The sequence below is a fragment of the Oryctolagus cuniculus genome, chromosome X (genome assembly GCF_964237555.1).
Source record: "Oryctolagus cuniculus chromosome X, mOryCun1.1, whole genome shotgun sequence".
In the NCBI taxonomy this organism is placed as follows: domain Eukaryota; kingdom Metazoa; phylum Chordata; class Mammalia; order Lagomorpha; family Leporidae; genus Oryctolagus; species Oryctolagus cuniculus.
The window spans coordinates 7,543,193-7,564,817 of record NC_091453.1 but is presented as its reverse complement, the minus strand read 5'-3'; the positions used below and the strand labels follow the sequence as shown (position 1 = coordinate 7,564,817).

The 21,625-nt window shown below is 34.1% G+C and overlaps 1 protein-coding gene across 7 annotated transcripts in view; it reads right to left on the bottom strand.

Annotated features, from left to right (window-relative positions):
* CNKSR2 (connector enhancer of kinase suppressor of Ras 2) overlaps positions 1–21,625 on the bottom strand; it is a 315,289-nt gene that overhangs the window by 134,686 nt on the left and 158,978 nt on the right. For all 7 annotated transcript variants that reach the window (XM_002719953.5, XM_002719954.5, XM_070067189.1 and 4 more), the window contains exons 6-8: positions 16,397–16,516; positions 8,962–9,021; positions 3,381–3,449 (exon numbers count right to left, since the gene is read on the bottom strand). In XM_002719953.5, coding sequence (XP_002719999.1) covers positions 3,381–3,449; positions 8,962–9,021; positions 16,397–16,516 — 249 coding nt within the window. The remainder of the gene's footprint in view (positions 1–3,380; positions 3,450–8,961; positions 9,022–16,396; positions 16,517–21,625) is intronic.

The following is a 21,625-nucleotide window of genomic DNA, read 5'->3' as shown; positions in this document are numbered from 1 at the left end:
ATATGTTTAATAATTATAAAGTTTCTACAGCTAAAAAAAAACATGCTGAAAGAGCAGCAGAATTTCTGGTTCAAACTATGCTGAGATATCTCCCAGAGATAGAGATGTAGTGGCAGATGAAGTGGAAAAAAATCTTGGGAGATTCCAGCAGCCTTTGAGAAGTTGGATCTTCAGTGTTGGGGAAGACATGCATTAGGACTCAGTCTGCTTTGCTTGGTTGTTCCTGATTTTTTCTTCTTCCTACCTGGCAGCCACAGTTTCTCAGCCACAGAAGTATGTTGATTTGAAAAGCTTAAAAGCCACTTATAATAAAGAATATAGCAATATGAAAAAGGTCATAAAATTTCCAGTTTCATTTAAAGTAAGAAAATATATGTTAAAAAAACAAACTAGAAACATAAACATCTAGTTGGACATCTTGAAGGTAAACCAGACTAGCAATTAAACAAAATAGTATTTGAACTCATCTGTGATTCAATGAACTTTCTTAGACTCTTATGGAAAATTCTCAATTTTTTTCTATGTATTTTAAATAAAGAAAAACAATCTTATTTTAAATTGTATATTACTACCTGTAATATTAGGAAATTTCAGAATTACAGAAAAAATACTCACTGGGTTAGTATCATTCCAAACATATTTAACATTGGCTTTTCATAATTTATTCTAAATTGTTACAAATTTTAAAAATGTATCACTATACTGGTAAATTAATGGATTAGAGAATTAATATATTACTCCATATTTTAATGACATTTAATATATCAAAATCAACCCTTAATATTCATGGTAATGAATGTAAAAATAGAAGGAATAATTGTAGATTATAAATAACTTATCTATCTACAAAAGCTTTCATAGTAGCAAAATGCAGATAAATTCCATTTCATCACAACTCTATATTATCTTGTAAGAAGTTAAAAACACTATATAAACCACAACACAGGCAAAAGCTAGAAAAAGAGTGCAGAGTTGGATGCATTTAATAAAATGCATAATCCTTTCATAAATATGCTTATCACATGAACAGTAAGAAGGAAATGTGGTAACTGATCATATTTTTAAGCAAGGCTATTTTCATGGAATTCAATATATTGTCCTGTTTCTATTATAACCCCAAATCAATTTTTGGTGCTTGTATCAGTATGTCAAGAAATAGTACTCCAACTGACCCAATTGTTGAAGCAAGTAAAAGGGAGGGTAGGAAAGTTAATTGTTTTTGAGCTACTAATGTGTGCCCAGAATTTGTGATGGGTGTTTTACATATCTAATAGATTGGAAGGAATGGAATGCATAAGGAAGTGGCAGTAAAGTCAAATTTCAAACCGATTTTTAATTAGATTTCAGATGATTCACTACCCTAGATATGTAAATTCTCGCTTCTTTTCTTAATTGACCCTTGACCCCACTTAATTTCTCATAAGATTTACTTACATGCTTGTGATTTTTCCCTTTTTGTATGCTAATTTCATACTTTAAGAGTTTAAAATAAGAGCATATCTCTTAGAGTCAGAGAGCTCTGAGTTGTGGGTGAGTTAAATAATCATTCTGAGTCTCGATTTCCACATATGCCTCCTTTGCATGATTTTTTTAGAGTAAAAGAAATAAAGTATGTAAAATACTTAACGTGATGCTTGGCACACTGTAGGAATGCAATATATGTTAGCTATAGTCATTGTTATTAGAAAAAAAGATACTTAAACAATAACTTTGAGTTACTTAAAGCTTTAAGCCAATTTCAGAACAAAAACAATAAGCAGGTTTTTCTAATCATCAAACTATAGAGTTCTCAATATTTTAGATTATTCTTGTGATGCAAAGGTGTATTTACATTCCCTCAATATTTAAAGTTAGCAATCCAAATAGATTTTATTAGTTTATAGACTTTTAAAGACTCTCACATTCATTTGATAAACATCAGAATCTTTGAACCAGAAAAAGTATCCTTTAAACAATTTTATTTTCATTAGAAACTGATTTCCATTCTCTTAGAATTGAATAACTGGAAATTCATGGAGATACTATTCAATACACGTCATATGTGTTAAGGTCAAATCACAAAGGGAGGCAGTACAAACTTAGAATAGGGAAAACCTGCTTGTCTACTGAAGTAGCTATGTTATTCCAATGCCAAATTCTTATCCTACAGGACAAGAAAGTTCAGTCATGGCAACCGTTTCATACAATTTCTAGTAATCAGAACAGAAAGTCATAAAAGCTATCATAGTGTGGAAACGCTTTTCCTGTTACTAACACTACTATTCAGTGTCAATCATACATGCATATATATTTTAAACTTTCATCAACTTTTTTCTTTACTTACAGAATGGACTCATTGAAGAAACACCATGAGCTTAATTCTCAATGTTTAGTAGCCTTTCAAAAGTATAACAAACTTCTCAGTTTATTTGATGTCAAAATTGAAATGGCATTTGCATTCAGATAATAATCATTTAGAAAAATTAATCTTTTCACAAGTTTGTTCTAACACTAGGGCATGCAAAAGTAAATTAAGTTAAATGGTCTAACAAAATAATTACTCACTCTGAAGAATTAGTGAGCTATAAATAGAAGATTTATTTAAAAAAACACACTTTTTTTAAATGAGGATTATTATGTTAACAACCAGATTATTTTAAGTTCATGTTTTCCACACTATATTTTGGCAGAGAGAGTGAGGGGAACCAGGTGAACCAATTGAGATATAAAGAACACTCCAAAATAAAAGCACATAATGTTAATTTTCTAAATCAAAGATTAGGCAGACAAATAGTCCTTGAAAATCTACCATAGGCACATAATGCATTGTCATTCATTCCTGTGTAAAGGGATTTGTGATATTCATAAGGTAAGAAAGTTTTAGAAACTTATTTAGCTAACTACAGTCCTCTTTTGGGAAATGAAGACCTAATTCAACTACTAAAGATTATTATTTTTTAAATCTAGGTTTAAAATCAACAAACAAAAAAATTCAACCAGTTCAATGAACAATGTTAAAGTACCTATCTACTAGGTAATGAAATAATTCATGAAAGTCCTAAAAGTTATATCAGAAAGTTAAATTTATATGCATCATCACATTAATTTCTATTTCACAAGTGCTTTCTCAGTTCATGTAGTGTTTACTAGTATGCTGTACTGTCCATATAGAAATAGCATATCTAACTTAACCACCGCTGATATTTCCTCATGCTCTTTTAAAGCCATGGTTTATATTCCATAAAATAATTAAGAATAATAAGAAGTTATTCAGTTATTTTTAAAGGCTCTGAAATTATTTTGTATACAAACAGACATTTCATTTAATTCATATTCTTTTAGGGCTTTATCAAATTTTTAAATTAGTTCCTCCCACTGACTCTTAAGGTAATTATACATACCACAGTCTGATGATTAACTTGAATCACTTCATCGCCAGCATGGATTTTCTTACACCGGTCTGCAGGTGACTGGATTTAACATAAAATAAATGGTAAAGAACATAAATTTTATCAGGCATTTTCTCTCTTTGAAAACAATATAAAAATTCACCTCGTTAAATTAGATTTAAAATTACAATTTTCAAAGAATTAAAACAACAAAAATGGTTATTAGTATTGAATATACTGCTAGATTTCTAGGTATAGCTAATGGAGGAAACAGAAATGTAAGACAATATAGAGGTATTTATGTTATAAAGGTATAACACATCTGAGTGCATCTGAGTACAACTCTGCTAGGCTCTACTATACAATTTCAAAACATTTACATTTACAAAACAAATACATTTCAAAACATTATCTTTTTTACTTTGACCTTTTCTATTTATGTAATTCACATTAATTTCAGCAAATCAATATTGTCAAGTATGTGCATATAATCAAAGCTTTGAAGTCTAATAATTAAATTGAAATTTGTTTTTCCAAAAATACCAATTTTGAATATTTTAGAAAAGCAAATTAAAATATGGATAGCAATTAGCTCAAAAGTGCATTATACAACATTCTCTGGTTATAAAGGCACGTTGTGTCTCACGTTTCATACTTGCCAACAAAACCACTCTAAGTGAACCAAAATGTCAACACTTCTCAAGATGTAACAATTCCATTAATTTTTTAATTATAAAAAGAGAATAAAAATAACAAACAAACAAAAAACAACCTGGTAACCAAAAAAGTTCACTAGTTTTAAGATGTGCTTAGTAAACTAACATTGGTTTATTCACAGGTACTGAATTTGAAATATTATTCTTTGTTCTTCCCTTGTGACTACTAATCATTCATGTAATATGGTATGTTGTGGTAGAAGCTATAAAGTAAAACACTACTTTCAAGACTCTGGAATAGGATTACTTCAAAAGCGATTTTTGTTGCTTTACTTTTGATTCACTTCCAATTTTTAATTATTTTAAAAACATATGAATCCTGAAACAATATTAAAATGACCATATTTTATACACTCACAACAACATTATTTGTCACCATCTAGTATTCAAGATAAGATGGTATTCATGTTCTAAATGTTGAATAACACAAGTATATCACTAACAGGACAGATTTATCTAAGATAAACCAAACTACAAGAATGATGTCATAAGAAGAAAATAATGTATTTATTGAAAAGTATCTTTTGGTGGCAGACATATTACCAAATAAGATCAGTATTATGTAACTGTAGAGCTGTAACTATAATCTGTCCTTGTGGTATTTGGTCCTCAACTGATCTTTTTAAAGGAGAGTATGGAAGAAAAATATCAAATGGCTTTAGAAAAATATAAAAGAAAATGATAGTTGGTATACAAAACTCAAAGAAATTGAAACAACTTTTTGCATAGGTAAGCAAAAAGTGAGTAATGTACATAAATTACAGATCTTCAGTGTTGAAAAAGGTTCCTAAAGATCATTTTATCCAAACCACTAATTTTACATGTAAGAAACTAGGGTACAGCAGAGCCTAATAACTTATCTACTTCACTAAGACTGAACAGGGATCTCCTAATCATAAATGACTGAGGGGCACCAAAAATAGTAAAAAAAATTTTTTTCAAGAAAAAAAGAATCAAAGGATTAACTATGGTTCAAATATGAACTATTCTCGGAATCAATCTTTCTTCTTATCACTTATACATTTATTAAATACTACTGAGTAGGGATAGGTATTTGGCTCAGCACTTAAAGACACTTGGGTTGCCCACATTCCATACTGGAGTGCCTGGGTTTGGGTCTTGGTTCCACGTCCAATTCCAGTTTAGGAGGCAGTGGTGATGGCTAAAGTACTTGGGTTCCTGCCACCCATGTGGGAGTCCTGGATTGGCTTCCTGGCTCTTGATTTTGGCCCGGCTGTACTTCAGCTGTTGCAGGCATTTGGGGAGTGTACCAGCAGACAGATCTGTCTGTCTCTTTGCCTTTTAAGTAAATAAATAATTTTAAAAACAGTTGAAAATACTAAGTAATCAATACAAGCAAAGAATAGCATTCAACTTTTTTTCCCTTCAAGATACAGATCATAATTGCCAGTTTTGTGATTCCTTCTCTGATTTCACTTGGGCACATTTAGTATTATTTCCTTTATCCATCTAAGCAAATTTCACTATCTGCTTATACAAACAAACCCCTCCTTGTTATGTACTCTTTAAATGGTAGCCAGCTAGTTCATTTTTAAAAAAATTATTCCAATACCTAGCATCATGCCTGAAACATAACACACATGAAACTGAGGCTTGTTTAATGAACCAATGAATACGTGCATGAAAAAAAAAAGAATATGGAGGGCCAGGGCTGTGGCCCAGTGGGTTAATGCCCTGGCCTGAAGCACCGGCATCCCATAAGGGCACCAGTTCCAGACCCCAATGCTCCACTTCTGATCCAGCTCTCTGCTGTGGCCTGGGATAGCAGTAGAGAATGGCCCAAGTCCTTGGGCCCCTGCACCGGCGTGGGAGACCTGGAAGAAGCTCCTGGCTCCTTGCTTCGGATTGGCTCATCTCTGGCCAATTGTGGCCAATTGGGGAGTGAACCAGTGGATGGAAGACCTCTCTCTCTGCCTCCCCTTTATGTAACTGACTTTCAAATAAATAAATAAATCTTTAAAATAAACAAATCTTTAAAAAAAAGAAAAAATATGCAAATAAATGAGGATGATCAGTGGCAAGAGTACAGTTTGTAGCATCTTACTGTATTTAATATTGTTAAATTGTTCACAGTATGAGTTGAAATTGTGAGGAGTCAAATGGGTTAATAGGTAGTCAGGGGATCCCAATGGAATCTGGGGTGTAACATATTGCTTCCTTCCCCAAAACTTTATCTTCAACAAAAACAAACAGGCAGCCCTCCTCCCTTTGGAATCTTCCTGAGCTCACAGCTTCTGGATGGTTTTTTGTTTTATCAAGAGCAAGCCAGACAGGATAGAGAATTGTAAATCAGGCCTTTTGCTGGGTTTTGTCCCTGCCAGGTAACTGAATGCCAATCTGATTGTCAAGTTTTTTTTTTTTTTTTTTTCTTCCAAATTGTGCTTAACAACTGGAATGCTATGGGAGCCTTTTGGGGTTCTTTCCTCTCTTGGAAGCCTCCTCCCCCCCCCCCCCCCCCCGCACGCTGCTTTGCCTGGAGGTCCTTGATTTTAATAAACAATAATTTCTTCACTGTCATTTTCTCGTAACAAAATGATTTTTTGATCCCCATAACACAAATATGAAGCTGCTACAATGATTCAAATTCAATGTATATGTATCTCTTCTTTCTAAAAAAAAAAAAAAAAAGCAGGGGTAAATTTCAGTAAGTAATTAAAATAGTGAATTAGATCAAGAGAATGTTGATTTTAAAAAGAAAATGCCTGTAAAATGCTGAGATCATGAGATCATAACTTGAGGGGAAACACATTGTACCTCAGTCTTTAAAGGAACATAGCATAAATATGTGATTTGTCATGTTTACAGCAGGTGATAATGGAATGAACCGAGGCCTTCAGCAACCAGGCAGTCAATCAGATGCTTCTCCATCCATACATGCCTGTCCCTGTGGAGCCCCAAGATACCCTCAGCGGGCCCCTGTAGACGATGTCCCCAGTCAGCAGGAAGTAGCCAGAGAGACTCATCGTCGCCCCCTTTCCTATCATCAAAAGGTCGGGATGGTAGCTTTGGGATCCGCATGGAAGGAAGGCCTACACTCCCGGGAATGGAGAGTCCCTACCTGTACTTGCGGGGAAGAAACTCCTTGTCAAGGTCCCTGCGGGTGCCTAAAGGTCAACCAATGAGGATCAGACCCGCCTCAACCTTTAACCCCCATGCCCTGAATCTATAAAAGAAGCCCTCCCAATCTCTGACGCGTGACTTCCCCGGCCCCTGCTCTGTTGCTCTGTTGGGACCCGGGAACCGTCCCCGGGAGCAGAACCCCAATAGAAGCTTGTCAATTAATTCATTTGTCTGCTTGGGAAGATTTGTTATGTGCCAGACACCTTGCAGTCATAATCTCTAAAAGAAAAAATAAATTCAAATATCAGCACTTGCTAATGTAAGAATAGAATGGGAATATGGGATTACCAAATGCAGGGACAATAAATTATTTTACTGATTCTGCTAATGCTCAACATGATCACTTCCTATCTGTGTATATAGAGCACAGCTATTGTTCTCCATTCCACAGTTTTTCCTACTTATTAGTTTATTTGATTTCGCAACAATCTAGTGGGCAATACAGTGCAGATAACTCATTTAAAATTTATAGTTGAAGAAACTGAAGCAATCAGAGATTCAGTGACTTGCCAAAAATTACAGTGCTATTAAGATGCAGGATCTATTAAGATTGTAGGATCTATGCCTAGGGACTTCCAACCTACTGGTTACAAGATTCTCAAGACTTAGAGTGCCTCAGAATCACCTGTTAAAAGAGAATCTTTTAAAAAGCAGACTAAACTAGCCTCTTTTTGCTTTTTACTTGTTAAACTTCTTATTTGGCCTTTTTACTGTAATGTAAATTTAAAATGTTATCTTAGAAACTAAAGGAGGGAAAGTGAAAGAGGGAGGGAGGGAAGCAGGAAGGGACTAGCACTGTGTTCTTAGAATTGTATCTACAATGGGCCAGTGCTGTGCCTTAGCAGGTAAAACCTCCTCTGCCTGCAGTGCCGGTATCCCACATGGGTGTGGGTTCCAGTCCAGGCTGTTCCACTTCCAATCCAGCTCTCCGCTATGGCCTGGGAAAAGCAGTGGAAAACGACCAAAGCCTTTGGGCCCCCGCACCCCTGTGGGAGACTGGCAAAAGCTGCTGTCTCCTGACTTCTGATTGGTACAACTCTGGCCCTTGTGGCCATCTGTGAATGAACCAGTAGATGGGCTCGCTCTCTGCCTCTGCCTCTCTGTGACTCTGCCTTTCAAATAAATAAATAAATCTTTTTTTAAAAAGCACACTGAATCAAAAACTAAATAAAAATTGAAATTAAAAAATTTTTTAAAGTGCAGCAGACGGGTTCCTAGACTGATTGAGTGGGATGGGAGTAAGACCTGACAATTTGCATATGATGCAAGTTTTCAAAGGAGTTACTCAGCTGATTCAGGCACCCTGCTGTGAAAACTACTCAGCTACACTGTGCTGCCCTTCTATTGAAGTAAGTTGAATTATAAGGCAAGTATTCAGAAAACCTGATTTTCTCTAATGTTTCTTTGTCCCATGAATTATGTCTCTTAAAATAACCCATTTGATAGACAGAAGCAGATTCTTTTAGGTGTCACAATAACTTATCCTGAAGCAGAAAATACTGAACAAAGACAAATCTTTGGCCACAAAGAGAAAATACCTGATTTACTTAAAGTAACCAAACAAAATGATTAGAATTCTAATTAAAACAGCACCTAAAAACTTAGTATGTCTTTAATATCTCCCATCTGATCATACTTTGAGACGTCAACCTTCAGTCATTTAAGATACATAAGTTGTTTAACAATAAAAGGGAAAAAAAATCACACGCCACACTTTGAAATGTTACAATACTTACATTTTCTGTGGTGCCAGTAATTACATGGAGGCCGTCATATGTTGATTTAATATACATACCCTAAGAAAAAGACAGCATCAGAAAAAAAGTGAAGCAACTGGAATATTTTCAAGCACATTATAATCTCACTTACAAAAAAATTACTCTATCAAATTAAAATTGCCACATGTCCCAGGGATGATCCATGACTTCACAATGCTGGCTTTAAGTTGGTAAGAAATTAGTATCTGAAAGTTCTATTTTCCCAAATTTCTTCAAAGAAACCTACATTCATTTTAAAAAATACTTGATAAGTGAATTACCTTCGAGACTTATAATAAAATGCATCATGGTGATTCAGTACTTTGAAGAAAGAACATACCTCACAACTCCCAAAATCTGTACTATGCTAGTGTGGCAAAATAAAAGTTACATGGGAAATTCAAATATTGCTATGGTATTAGCTTGTTTATTTGATGCATACTACACAATAAAAATTAAGTTACTACAGAGGCACTTCAACTATAGCTAACTAATGCTAGAAGAACAATTAAATATTATTTGTGTAAACCTTGTTTTCCTATTTTGTAATATCCTATATATCTACCTTCATTTCTTATTGATAAAATTTTAATAATTTCCAATTATTTCTACATTAGCAATTAAAGGATAATGGTGTGGCAATCTCCACCAATAAAGTGGACAAAATTTATTTTATATTGATAGAAAGCTATTTTAGGAAAAGCTTCATAAAAGTTGAAAAATTATCCAGAAATCCTGAAAGTGAACAAATTGTAATAGCAAATTAAAACTTTAAATTATGGATCGCAATGGAATTTTAAAGAACTAACATTTCAATAAAGGATTTGTATTTTAAATATTAAATAGCCTAAGTAAATAAGAAAAAAATAAGTGATTTAGTGAATGAGTTTTTTCCCTTTTAAATTCTCTTTTGGAGAAAAATCACTGGTAATTTACCTATTCAAATGCTTTTCATTTCAAAATACTGATTTAATAAAAAGTAATTTTATTTAACTTCAAAGCTGAAATGTAATATGTTTGACAATAATCAGCAATACCAATGCAGAAAAAGTATACATTTAATACTTATGGAAAGAAAACAATTACTATAATATAAGGAATATCTTTATGTTAATACTTAAATACCTGAATATATATCTAATTTCATTGAAAGTAAAAGATAAAAAAGAAGCAATGAAGTCCATGGTATGAAACTATTGAGAAATAACTGGGTAAGATTTAATTCTAAAAAGTCATTTTACTAATGTTGTATGTCCAAAATGTTATCAGTTCCAAAAATGGCTGACCCTGGGTCTCTAAAGTGAAATGGGATGAGTGTAATTTTAAAAGATGACCACTTATATGTGAACTCTTGTTTCTTAAATGAAAGTTCACCACTTTTTATGAAATAAATAGCCACAAAAACTACAAACAGAAATAAATTAACATATTGGCCAGTAATTCCTTGCTATAAGCTCATGGTAATATTAAACTTTACTCCACTGACTGGCATATAAACCTATTTAAATTTGAAGTTAATACTTACACCATTATTCAACCAAAGTTAAATACAGTATTAGTATAAAACTTAGAAGAGGACAAGATTCTGACAAATATCTCCTTAGTGAAAAATAAGACTGTACAACAAATTAATAAAGAATCTTAAAATACATTTCTAAGAGGCAGGCACTAAATGTTGTTTTTGTTTTTTACATAGAAGGATTGTGAGAGGATAAAGTAGAAAAAGACATTAAAGAAAGAATATATATTGCTTGAACATATAAAACAATAAAATAATCATTATCCATTATTACCTATTACCATCACTAATATGTGTTACAGTATGTCAAGGAATGTTTTAAGTATCTTACATTGTATCACAATAGCTTGAAACTGAGGTATAGAGAGGACAAGGAATCTGCCATATGTGATGAAGTCAGATTTCAAACCTGGGCAGTCTGACTCCAGAGTCTACTCTCAATTACTAGGCTCCTGATTTACGGATTTCCTAAAAGTGAGGAGAGCTAAATTAATTAACTTTTCCTATTAAAACATAATAGTGGTATCTTTCGATATTAAAGTCAAACACTCACTGTTTAACATCTATTCAAAAAGACAAGCACATATGTAGTACATGAAATAAATTGAAAATAATTGGATTCGATATTTTACAGATTTATTTTAATCACATATCTTTTCAAGTAGAAGTTGATTATATTTCTCTCTACATTACTTTCAACACTGCTATACTGCTTATGAATTAAAGATTTTCAATGGTCCCATAAGTGGTTAGTATCCCAACAAACATGTATAGAAAAGATATTATAAATAGTGGGATAATAAAAAAAATCATGGCAATAATCTACTTCTAACTAAGAAATAATACAAGGAGTCTTCAAAAATTTCATGAAAATGCATACTGTGAAAAAACTTGCATGGATTTCAATTTTTTTGCACCAAATAAAATTTAATTATGTTTTTCTATAAACTTTTTGAAGTAGTCTCATATTTGTGTGTAATTATTACATGTGAAGAACTTTAAAAACCTGACTGCAAGCTACTGCACATATTTAGAAGTGACAGGAAGAAGTTTGTATTATAACAATGTTATAAAGTATATATTAAAGCTAATTTTTCAGATGAAATACTTTTCAACTATTTTCAGATATATCTACTGATGTGCATAGAGTTCAATTCTAGACTTATAGTCATGAGCAATAACAGAAATAAAGTGCAACTAAAAAATTCTACAAGAATGAACACATTCAATTTTATGTAACATTTTTATTTTTAGTATCAATAAACAATTTGTTATAACTGCTTTTAGTAACCAAAACTGACTTATATCCTTCTGGTAGTACTAATGAGAAAAACAGCCAAAAAAAAGAGAAGAAAGTAGTTTCTTGGAGAATTTTCAAATTAATCACCCTCTAAGTGATGAGGAGTCCACAGAAATATATCTGATTACTTGCTCACCTCTGAGAAAGGGTTAACAGCAGGAGGACATGTAATTCAAATGTATATTTTTGGAACTGAGACAAATATGGCCTACCTTTTCATCAAAACCTTCATTCCTCCTTTTCTCTTTTAAACAATTAATTAATTCTGGAGCAGACTTGAACAGCTCCCTTTTTGCTCAGCTTGCCAAAATGACATTTGTTTCATTCTGTCTCCAAATGTTGGTTAACCAACAAGAGCCAAAGCAACCTCACAGTCAAGTTGGTATAATAAGGCATATTGGGAGATAGTCCAAGTACTAAATAGAAAAAGAGCCTTCTGAAGCCAAAAGGCTTTCCCTCAAGGATGCTCTCCAGCCCCTTATTCTCTATTCCACTTAGCTCTTGGCTCTGATCCAGTATTGATTTGTTCCAATAGCTCTTATTTTCCATCCTTTATTTCAATTGCTGTTGAAAAACAATGTAGAAGAAAGTTTCATATGATTTAATCATAATGAAGCATGTTCTCACCATTCTTTATAAAGGATGAAACTAGAGGGAGGAAGCATGGGAGAGGCTGGATAATGGGAACCAAAATACAATTGGTTGAAGGTAATGGGTTTTGGAGTTCTGAAGTACATTGGGGTGACTATTGTTAATGATCATGCATTATATTTGGATAAAAAGCTGCAACAGAGGAACCAGTGGGTTCCAAACACAGAGAAAATGTAAGAAAAAGGAAAGGCTAGTTATCTGATATGATCAGTTTCCAAGGTTTAAATATGTTAAATTAGTGCACTGTACCTCATACGTATTATATGTGAATATAAAATTGCTAAAAAAAAATAAAAAATAATCATCTGAAAGAGGGAGGATCCTCAAATCTACTTATTTCAAATGTAATTAAGCTTACTTAAAGTGAGTGAATTTTAAAATGATAGTGGAATAATACATGAAAAATCTCCAGTCCTTTCCCCTTTGACATGAATTACAACAATTTTATACTGTACTCATTGTATTAATATTCAACATTTACAGTTTTTCTTTTCCTATTTTTGAAATATTGTTCCCATGAAATATTGTCAAGATTCTTTTATAAATGAATTTCTCTAAGTAGTAATATTTTTAAAGTTATCTTCGTAAGTTTCTCACACCTTTAGCAATTTCAAATTTGATTGTGGGATAATTTGATTTGTTCACATATACTCCATGTAGAATTACTTGGGCTCAACTCTACTTCTATTTTTTACTACCTATCTGATACAGAACAAATTGGTAAAGATCTGTAATTCTATTTTCTCATTTATAAAATTAGAAAATTAATACCTACTCTACAGTGTTATAAGGAAAATACCTGGCAAATGATAGAAACGATAGTCCTATATTTCTTTTTTCTCTTCCAGACCTTTCCCAGACTATGGAAGTAAATCTTGTGCTTTGCATTTTAAGCTCATGACTGTTCCAAAGAGCAGATTTTGATCTCCCTCTTTTAAATAATAAAAGACTTGGCCAGAATTATATCTTTATAAAAATCAAAATTTCATGAAGTCCATTTATTAGCATCCTCTTGATTATGTTAACATGCTTATTTCCTTCCATGATCTGAGTGGATTAGAGGAACAAAATCAGGCTCTTTTCTCAGAACATCATCTTTTTTTTTTTTTTTTGACAGGCAGAGTGGACAGTGAGAGAGAGAGACAGAGAGAGAGACAGAGTGAAAGGTCTTCCTTCTTCCGTTGGTTCACCCCCCCCAATGGCTGCTGAGGCCTGTGCACCGTGCTGATCTGAAGCCAGGAGCCAGGTGCTTCTCCTGGTCTCCCATGCAGGTGCAGGGCCCAAGGACCTGGGCCATCCTCCACTGCACTCCCGGGCCTCAGCAGAGAGCTGGACTGGAAGAGGAGCAACCAGGACAGAACTGGCGCCCCGACCGGGACTAGAACCCGGTGTGCCGGCGCCGCAGGCAGAGGATTAGCCTATTGAGCCACGGCACCGGCCCAGAACACCAAATTAAGAACTACAGACTTGGAAAGTTAAAATGAGCTTTAGGTGCGATCTGCTCCTGTGCTCCCACATTCTACTTACAAAACAATCAAGACCAAAGAGGTGAAGTTTACTCCCTCACCTACCTATGGTCACTCTCATAATTACATTTTACCTAAGTGATTTGTATCTCGGTGTTAGGACTTCTGGTCTAATATTATGTAGTATTAATTCATAATTTTCAACTCTATGTGCCATGCTTACAGAACTTCCTTTCCTTTAGAACTACTGAAAGAGATATGGAAAGGAAAATCTGCGATTTCATAGGCTGTGGTTTCTTTCTTTTCTCTCTCTCTCTCTCTCTTTCTGTTTCTCTGTCTCTCTCTCTTTCTCTCTTTTAAATAAGACTAGACTTTGTCTATGTAACCAAAAGGAATACAGTAATTCCCCCATAACCTTGGGGAGTATATTGCCAGTGGATGCCTGAAACAACAGATACTACCAAACTCTGTATAGTATGCTTATGCTAAGGTTTAACTTGCAATTAGGCAAATAAGAGATTAATCATAAAAATAGAACAATTAAAACAATATACTGTAATAAAAGTTGTATGAATGCACTCTCTCAAAATATCTTACTGCACTTTCATTTTTCTTAACTTAAAATAAGCACCTTATTACTTCTCTTTGTCATATGCAAATTGTCAGCATCATTACTCTTGTGTTTAGGGGCTACTACTAAATAAAATAAGGGTTAATGGAACACAAGCCCTGTAATATCACAACAAATAGTCTAATAACAAAGATGGCTACTAAGTGATTAATGGGCAAGTAGCATACATGTATAGCATGAATATGATAGGCAAAGGTATGAATTGTATTCTGGGTGAAACAGCATGGGATGGCATGAGATTTCCTCATTGTACTCATGATGGCATATAATTTAAAACTTATGAATCATTTACTTCTAGAATTTTCCATTTAATATTCTTAAGACCATTGATAATTATGGATTAGAAAACCATAGAAAGCAAAATCATGGAAAAGGGGGTACGAGTGTAGTAAGAACTTAAAATAATAATTATAAATATTAGAAATAATCACTAAAAACCGAATAAAGTCAGATACAACACTTACAGGTTACAATGATGACATGTAACACTGTTGACTATGTCTGATATCTTTATTTTCATTTTCCTAGGTAAACACCCACAAAAGCCACAAAAATATGAGGAACTATGGATATCCAGAAGTAATTTGCCAAATATCAGGAGAAAAGTCACAGTACAGAATAGATGATCTCAAACCGCAAAGTCACTGGTGTTCAGTGAAGGCTTTGCCTTCTGGAACAGTTTTTAGATATATTTTGAGAAAAAGTCAAGTCACATAAAAAGTTAAATCTGCTTTTAGATCTTTAAATATATTTATTGAATTCCATTACTAATGCTAGTTTCCAAGATTTCTATTTTTCAAAATATAATTGGTAAAATCATCTCAAGGGGAATGTAGAAAGACTGTAGCATTAAACCAACATGTAGTTGTGTAATAGGTAAGATCTTCTCCAGCCAGTTTTTTTTTTTTTTTTTTTTGTCTCTCTCATCAATATCAGTTTTACATGGTTTCTTTCTACAGGCTTATCTGGAAAAAAATTCTCCCTTTGGTTAAAATTAGAGCCAATATACTTTATAATCAGGTGAACAAAATATAAAAGATGATTATCTTTATTATAATAAAAAATATACCTTGTAGATGTTAGCCCAGTGTTGCCAATATCTCTAAGAATAGATATGAGTGATAAACAATATCAGTGGTTTTTTTTTTTTTTTTAGCTTACTCACCACCCTAGGGGAAGGAAGAGCTATTAAAATCAGGACAAACTAATGTACAACAACAAATAAAATACCTACTTGCATGGGAAGTTAACATTGTGGATATTTATCATAAAATTCTTAACTTAAAAAATTATTTATGGGGGGTTGGGGGAGGAGCAAGGGAAAGGAGATTGAGAGGAGAAGGAGCAGGAGAAAAGAAACAGAGCTTATTTCCATTCACCAGCTCATAGCTCACTCCCTAAATGCCTATGACAGTCCTGAGCCGGAAAGTCAATCCAGGTCTCCCACATGGGTGGTAGGAACCAAATTACCTGTGCCATCATTGTTGTCTCTCAGGGCCCTCTTCAGTATGAAGCTGGAGTCAGGAACCAGAGCCAGGTATTTAAAACAGGTACTCTGATACAGTTCACCCCATAAAATTCTTATCTTAAGGAATGCATTCAAAGCTAAATGAATATCAAATTAAACAGGATAATTCAGAAATCACCATTTTTCAATTCTTTCATTTTATCTTTATAAAGCTTCTTATCATGACAGACTTTTACTACCTTAACTCTTCTAGGAGAAGAATACCAAAATGCTCAGTATCTGTTGAAAAACATAAACTTCCATAATTGGATACTGCTTTGCCGACAGGATTAGCTGTCTGCTGATGGATGGTGGCTTTGATAAACATAGTATCTCTTACCAGCCCTTCACTTGGTTTGATGTTTGCGAGCTGAATCACTTCCAGGTGAGCAGACTGTGAAACCAGAGGATCTGATGACAGGGATATGATATGGTCACAAACTCCAGAAAGAGTTTTACACTGGAAGCAAAAAAAAAAAAAAAGAAAGAAAGAAAGAAAAAGAGTTATTGTAAACACACGTTATAAGTAGCATACAAATCACCATTTGCTACATTTTTTTTAACAAGGAAAAGAAACAAGAAAGCAGTTGGCATTTTATTCTGTAAAGCCTGTATAAAAGAGGCTTGCATTTGGACTCAGTGGGTTATGCCACTGTTTGAATGCCAGAATCCAATATTCAAGCACCAGTTTCATTCCCAAGTACTCTACTTCTGATCCAGTTTCCTGCTAATGCTCCTGGGAAGGCAGCAGCAGATGGCCCAGGTACTTGGGTCTCTGCCACCCATGTTGGAGATCTGGATGGAGTTCCTGGCTCCTGGTTTCCACCTGGCCCAGAACTGGCTGTTGTGGCCATTTGAGGAATAAACCAGCAGATGTAAGAACTCTCTCTCTCTCTGTTACTCTGCCTTTCAAATAAATAAGTAAATAAATCTTTAAAAATCGGTATAAGAGGATATCCAGATGAAAAAGTATGTAAACATTCACATAACACATCTATAGTCTTATTTATGGATAACTATATAACTAGTTTTAAAAAGGTTCAGTAAAAATGCATGTTATTAAAAAACAATACATGGATTTCAAAATTTATTTGCACCAAAATAAACAGCTTTTAATTCCATTTTCCACAAACCCTTTTGAAGTCTCCTTGTATGACAGTACTCATGAAAGTTTTGGTTAAGTGTTACTCGTATTTCTTTTATTTGATTCATCACACCTAAAATGATTGTCCCAAAATGATCTTATTAATCTGGGGAACTTCTTGAGAGTCATGTGGTTGAACTGAATTAAATAATACCAAAAATGTCACTTATTTTAAGAATAGTTAAGTAAAAAAAAAAATCTGACCAAGGTCCAGAAAGAGGGATCTCTCATGTCTAATTGATAGACTCTTCCTACTTAACTGTCTAGACTTTCTTGTTCAAATTATATTGGTAAAATGTTTCCTATATCCTCTAGGCCAAATTTGCTACTTCCTAAATTTTGCTTTCTTAGCAATCTATGAACAGTCTGAAACTGTATGATAGATATCTTCATGTTCAAGTCATCTCTGACTTCTCTGCCTCATCCCACCTACCATCCACACCAGGTAGACAGATTATAGAATATATAAGGCACTCAGTATATTAGTTGAATGAATTAAAGAGCAAATAAAGTTTAACATTTAATAGAGTAGGTGGAATAAGGCCAGAAACCCAGTGCTTTAGTCAGGTAAGTTCAGTCATACTTACACAAAACAGACTTAAAATATATTTTATATTCATAATTATATGGTTAATATGTAAACATGGTAATACCATGAAGAAAGCAGGACATGAATGATGAAGCTTCGCATATGAAATATGATGGCCCTCCAATGCTTCAGAATCTCATTGTACTTACTGAAGCCTGGTTTTCATTATTTGAGATTTAAAAAAAATCTTTATCTTAAGGTGAGCTCATATTTTGCAACAATCAAGTTGTTACCTGCTGTCCATCACCAACAAGTTCTGTGATCACTGTGTTAGTATACTATAAGGGAAACAATTTCCTTTATCTGGTCAGGATAAGGAGTTTCCGTTTATTTACAGGACTGTCCTTGTTCCATAGTCTGTGCTGGGCTGTTTCCTCTTGCTTACAGAAATTGCTAGGCTGAAATTTCCTTTCTAATCACACTTGTGCTATTTGCATCTGCTTCTCAAGGGTGCTCTTTTACTGTGGTTATCAGCCCCTCAAAGACAGACAATAGCCACATAATACTACTACCCCTGGAAAGAACAAAGGCTTGATATGAAGACATTTGTGGACAATCACCACATTGCCAATGACTCCTGTGAATGTAATTAAGTTATTTTGTATCCTTGAGGCTGTTTATTCAGGTAGAAAATGAAAGCAGGTCGAAAAAAATTACTTAAATATGGTTTACATGCCAAAACATAATATACTAAAAATAAGTTCAATCCCAAAGGGACAAATACCACTTGTTCTCCTTGATAGGTGACAACTAACTGAGCACCAAAAAGGAAACCTGTTAAAGTGAAATGAACACTATGAGAAACGGTGACTTGATCAGCCCTCACCCTGACTGTTGATGAGCAGCTTAATATGTTATCCCTCTTAGTATTTTTTTTGTTTGTTCTACTTAATACTTTTGGTTGAATACTGTAATCAATACACAATTCTTCTTAAGTGCTGAAACTTAACTGAAAAGTGATCGCTGTTAAATATGAGTGGGAATAAGAGAGGGAAGAGATATGCAATTCAGGACATGCTCAAGCTGACTTACCTCAAACGGTAGAGTTAGAAACATACCAGGGGATTCCAATTCAATCCCATCGAGGTGGCATGTACCAATGCCATCTCACTAGTCCCAGTGATCAATTTCTGTTCACAATTGATTGTAATGATAGGACTAAGAACCAAAGGGATCACATAAACAAGACTAGTGTCTGCAAATACTAGCTGATAGAATCAAAAAGGGAGAGAATGATCCAACATGGGAAGTGAGATACACAGCAGACCCATAGAAAGGCAGATGTCCTAAACAGCACTCTGGCCTCATAATCAGCCCTTAAGGCATGCGGATCCGGCTGAAATGCCCATGAGAGTATTTCAGGCATGGAAAGCCAAGACACTCTGGGGGAAAAAAAAAACTAAATGAAAGATCTCCACGAGTGAGATCCCAGTGGAAAGAACAGGTCATCAAAGAAGGAGGTACCTTTCTCTGAAGGGAGGAGAGAACTTCCACTTTGACCATGGCCTTGTCTAAAAATGATCAGAGTCAGTGAACTCAGGGGGCTTCCATAGCCTTTGCAGCTCATGACAAGAGCCTAGGGTGATTACTGATGCCATAAACAAGAGTGTCAATTTGTTAAGTCAACAACAGGAGTCACTGTGCACTTACTCCTCATGTAGGATCTTTGTCCTTAGTGTGCTCTACATTGAGATTTAATGCTATAACTAGTACTCAAACAGTATATTTCACTATGTGTTTCTATGTGGGTGCAAACTGTTGAAATCTTTACTTAATGTATACTAAACTGATCTTCTGTTAAAAAAAATTATCAATTCCCAACTTGACTCTCACTGGGATTAAACATGACAATAGGTTTGATCTGATTTCATCATCATTTAAAAAATCATCTATTATTTTTCACTTTATGTTTCTGTGTGGGAGCAAACTGTTGAAATCTTTACTTAATGTATGCTAAAGTGATCTTCTGTATATTAAGAGAATCGAAAATGAATCTTGATGTGAATGGAAGGGGAGAGGGAGTGGGAAACGGGAGGGTTGCGGGTGGGAGGGATGGTATGGGGGGGAAGCCATTGTAACCCATAAGCTGTACTTTGGAAATTTATATTCATTAAATAAAAGTTTAAAAAAAAAAGAAAATGAAAGCAGGTCGAAAAAAATTACTTAAATATGGTTTACATGCCAAAACATAATATACTAAAAATAAGTTCAATATAGATGCTACACAAAGACACTAAATAAATGCTTACTTTTCTCCCTGTTGTGTTCTCTACCTTCAGTGGGCCCAATCCTTTCTCGTGGGATGAATTATTTAATTATTCTTAATTTCATAACCTTGTTGACCATCTTACAATGATCAATAATCACACTGGCCAACCTAGTTTCCTGGTCTTAACAGAGAGTTCACATCTCTTTACTTTCTTTGATGTTCAAGTCTAAATGCTTCCTGTTACAATAAACGTATTTACCCTCAAGAGCTTCTAGGCACTGTGCCAACAGGAAGACCATTCCCTGGAAACAGGAAACCCAATTAGGCCAGCTTTGTGCAAGTGTGACCTGGGCAGTCATACAAGGACCTACACTGGGTTTTATATTCTGTCACTGCTGCCTTGGAATTCTTAGTTGTTTTTAAACAAGGTGCTAGGTATTTCCATTTTGCAGTGGGTTTAACAAAATATGTAGCACATATTGAGATCCCATTTTCTATGTGTATGTGTGCTTTTATTCTCCTGAAAATGTTCATCAGCAGTGATAGAGAAAGCACAAAATGACAGTACATATACAAAAACTGGCTGCAGTTAAAATTCTACTTTTGACAGGAAGAAAAACATTTTATGATATTTAAATCCTTAAACTACTTCTTTCCTTCTCTATGAGGTCATATTTTTATTCTTATTTTCTCTGTATCTCAATGGAGGAAATAACATTAATTCTGAAGGATTTCTATATAGGATACTTGGACTACAGGCTAATCTGCAGGTTACTAAATAAATATGCTAAAAGAAATCTTTTGAAGTTCGTATCAATTGAAGAATATGTCAAAAGAGTTCAATGTATAAATAAATGATAAAGTAACTGGTATATATACATGGCTTGAGATGTGTAAATTACAACATTCAGGGCCTCATACAACACAATGCTAGTGAGCAATAGTGGCCTTCCTATTCAATCACTGGTAGCATTTACAAGTGGGGTAGGAGGAAAGGCAGGAGTACTAGGCTACAGACATTTCAGGAAAAAGAAAATACCAACTAAGTCCACTGCATTAAGTTGCAAAGCATGTTTCCAGATTCTTCTTGAGTAATTATGTTTGCCAAATGCCTGCTATGTGCTAGGTGCTGTTGGGAATACAAAAGGTGAGTAGAACATTGACTTTACCAGCAAAGCTACCAAAATTTAACAGACTAAAGATCTTGAAAAAAATATAAAGTATTAGAAAAGAAACTCCAATATAACCTTGCTGTCTGTTTTAGAGACAATGAAATAAAACCTTTACATTGTAGCATTTGGCACTTGACTAAATGAGCCAATTAGAAGCGGTATAAAATGGCCTCGTTCTATATGCAAATTCTATACTCATTACTGCATCATACATCAAGCCACTGCAGGGAACTCACATTAAGCATACTGCAACAAAGTACCAGGGAAATTCTTTAACAATAACACTCTGATAAAAAGTAAATGTGGTCATTGGTGTTTATTCAGTGAAATCATATGAGGTGTTTTATGTTGTTATCTTAAAACATACTATCTATCATCTGTTACTACATAAGAGTGTACTCTAGAAAAAAACTATAATGTAGCAAGAAAAATAATTTATAATGTCATTTGATAAA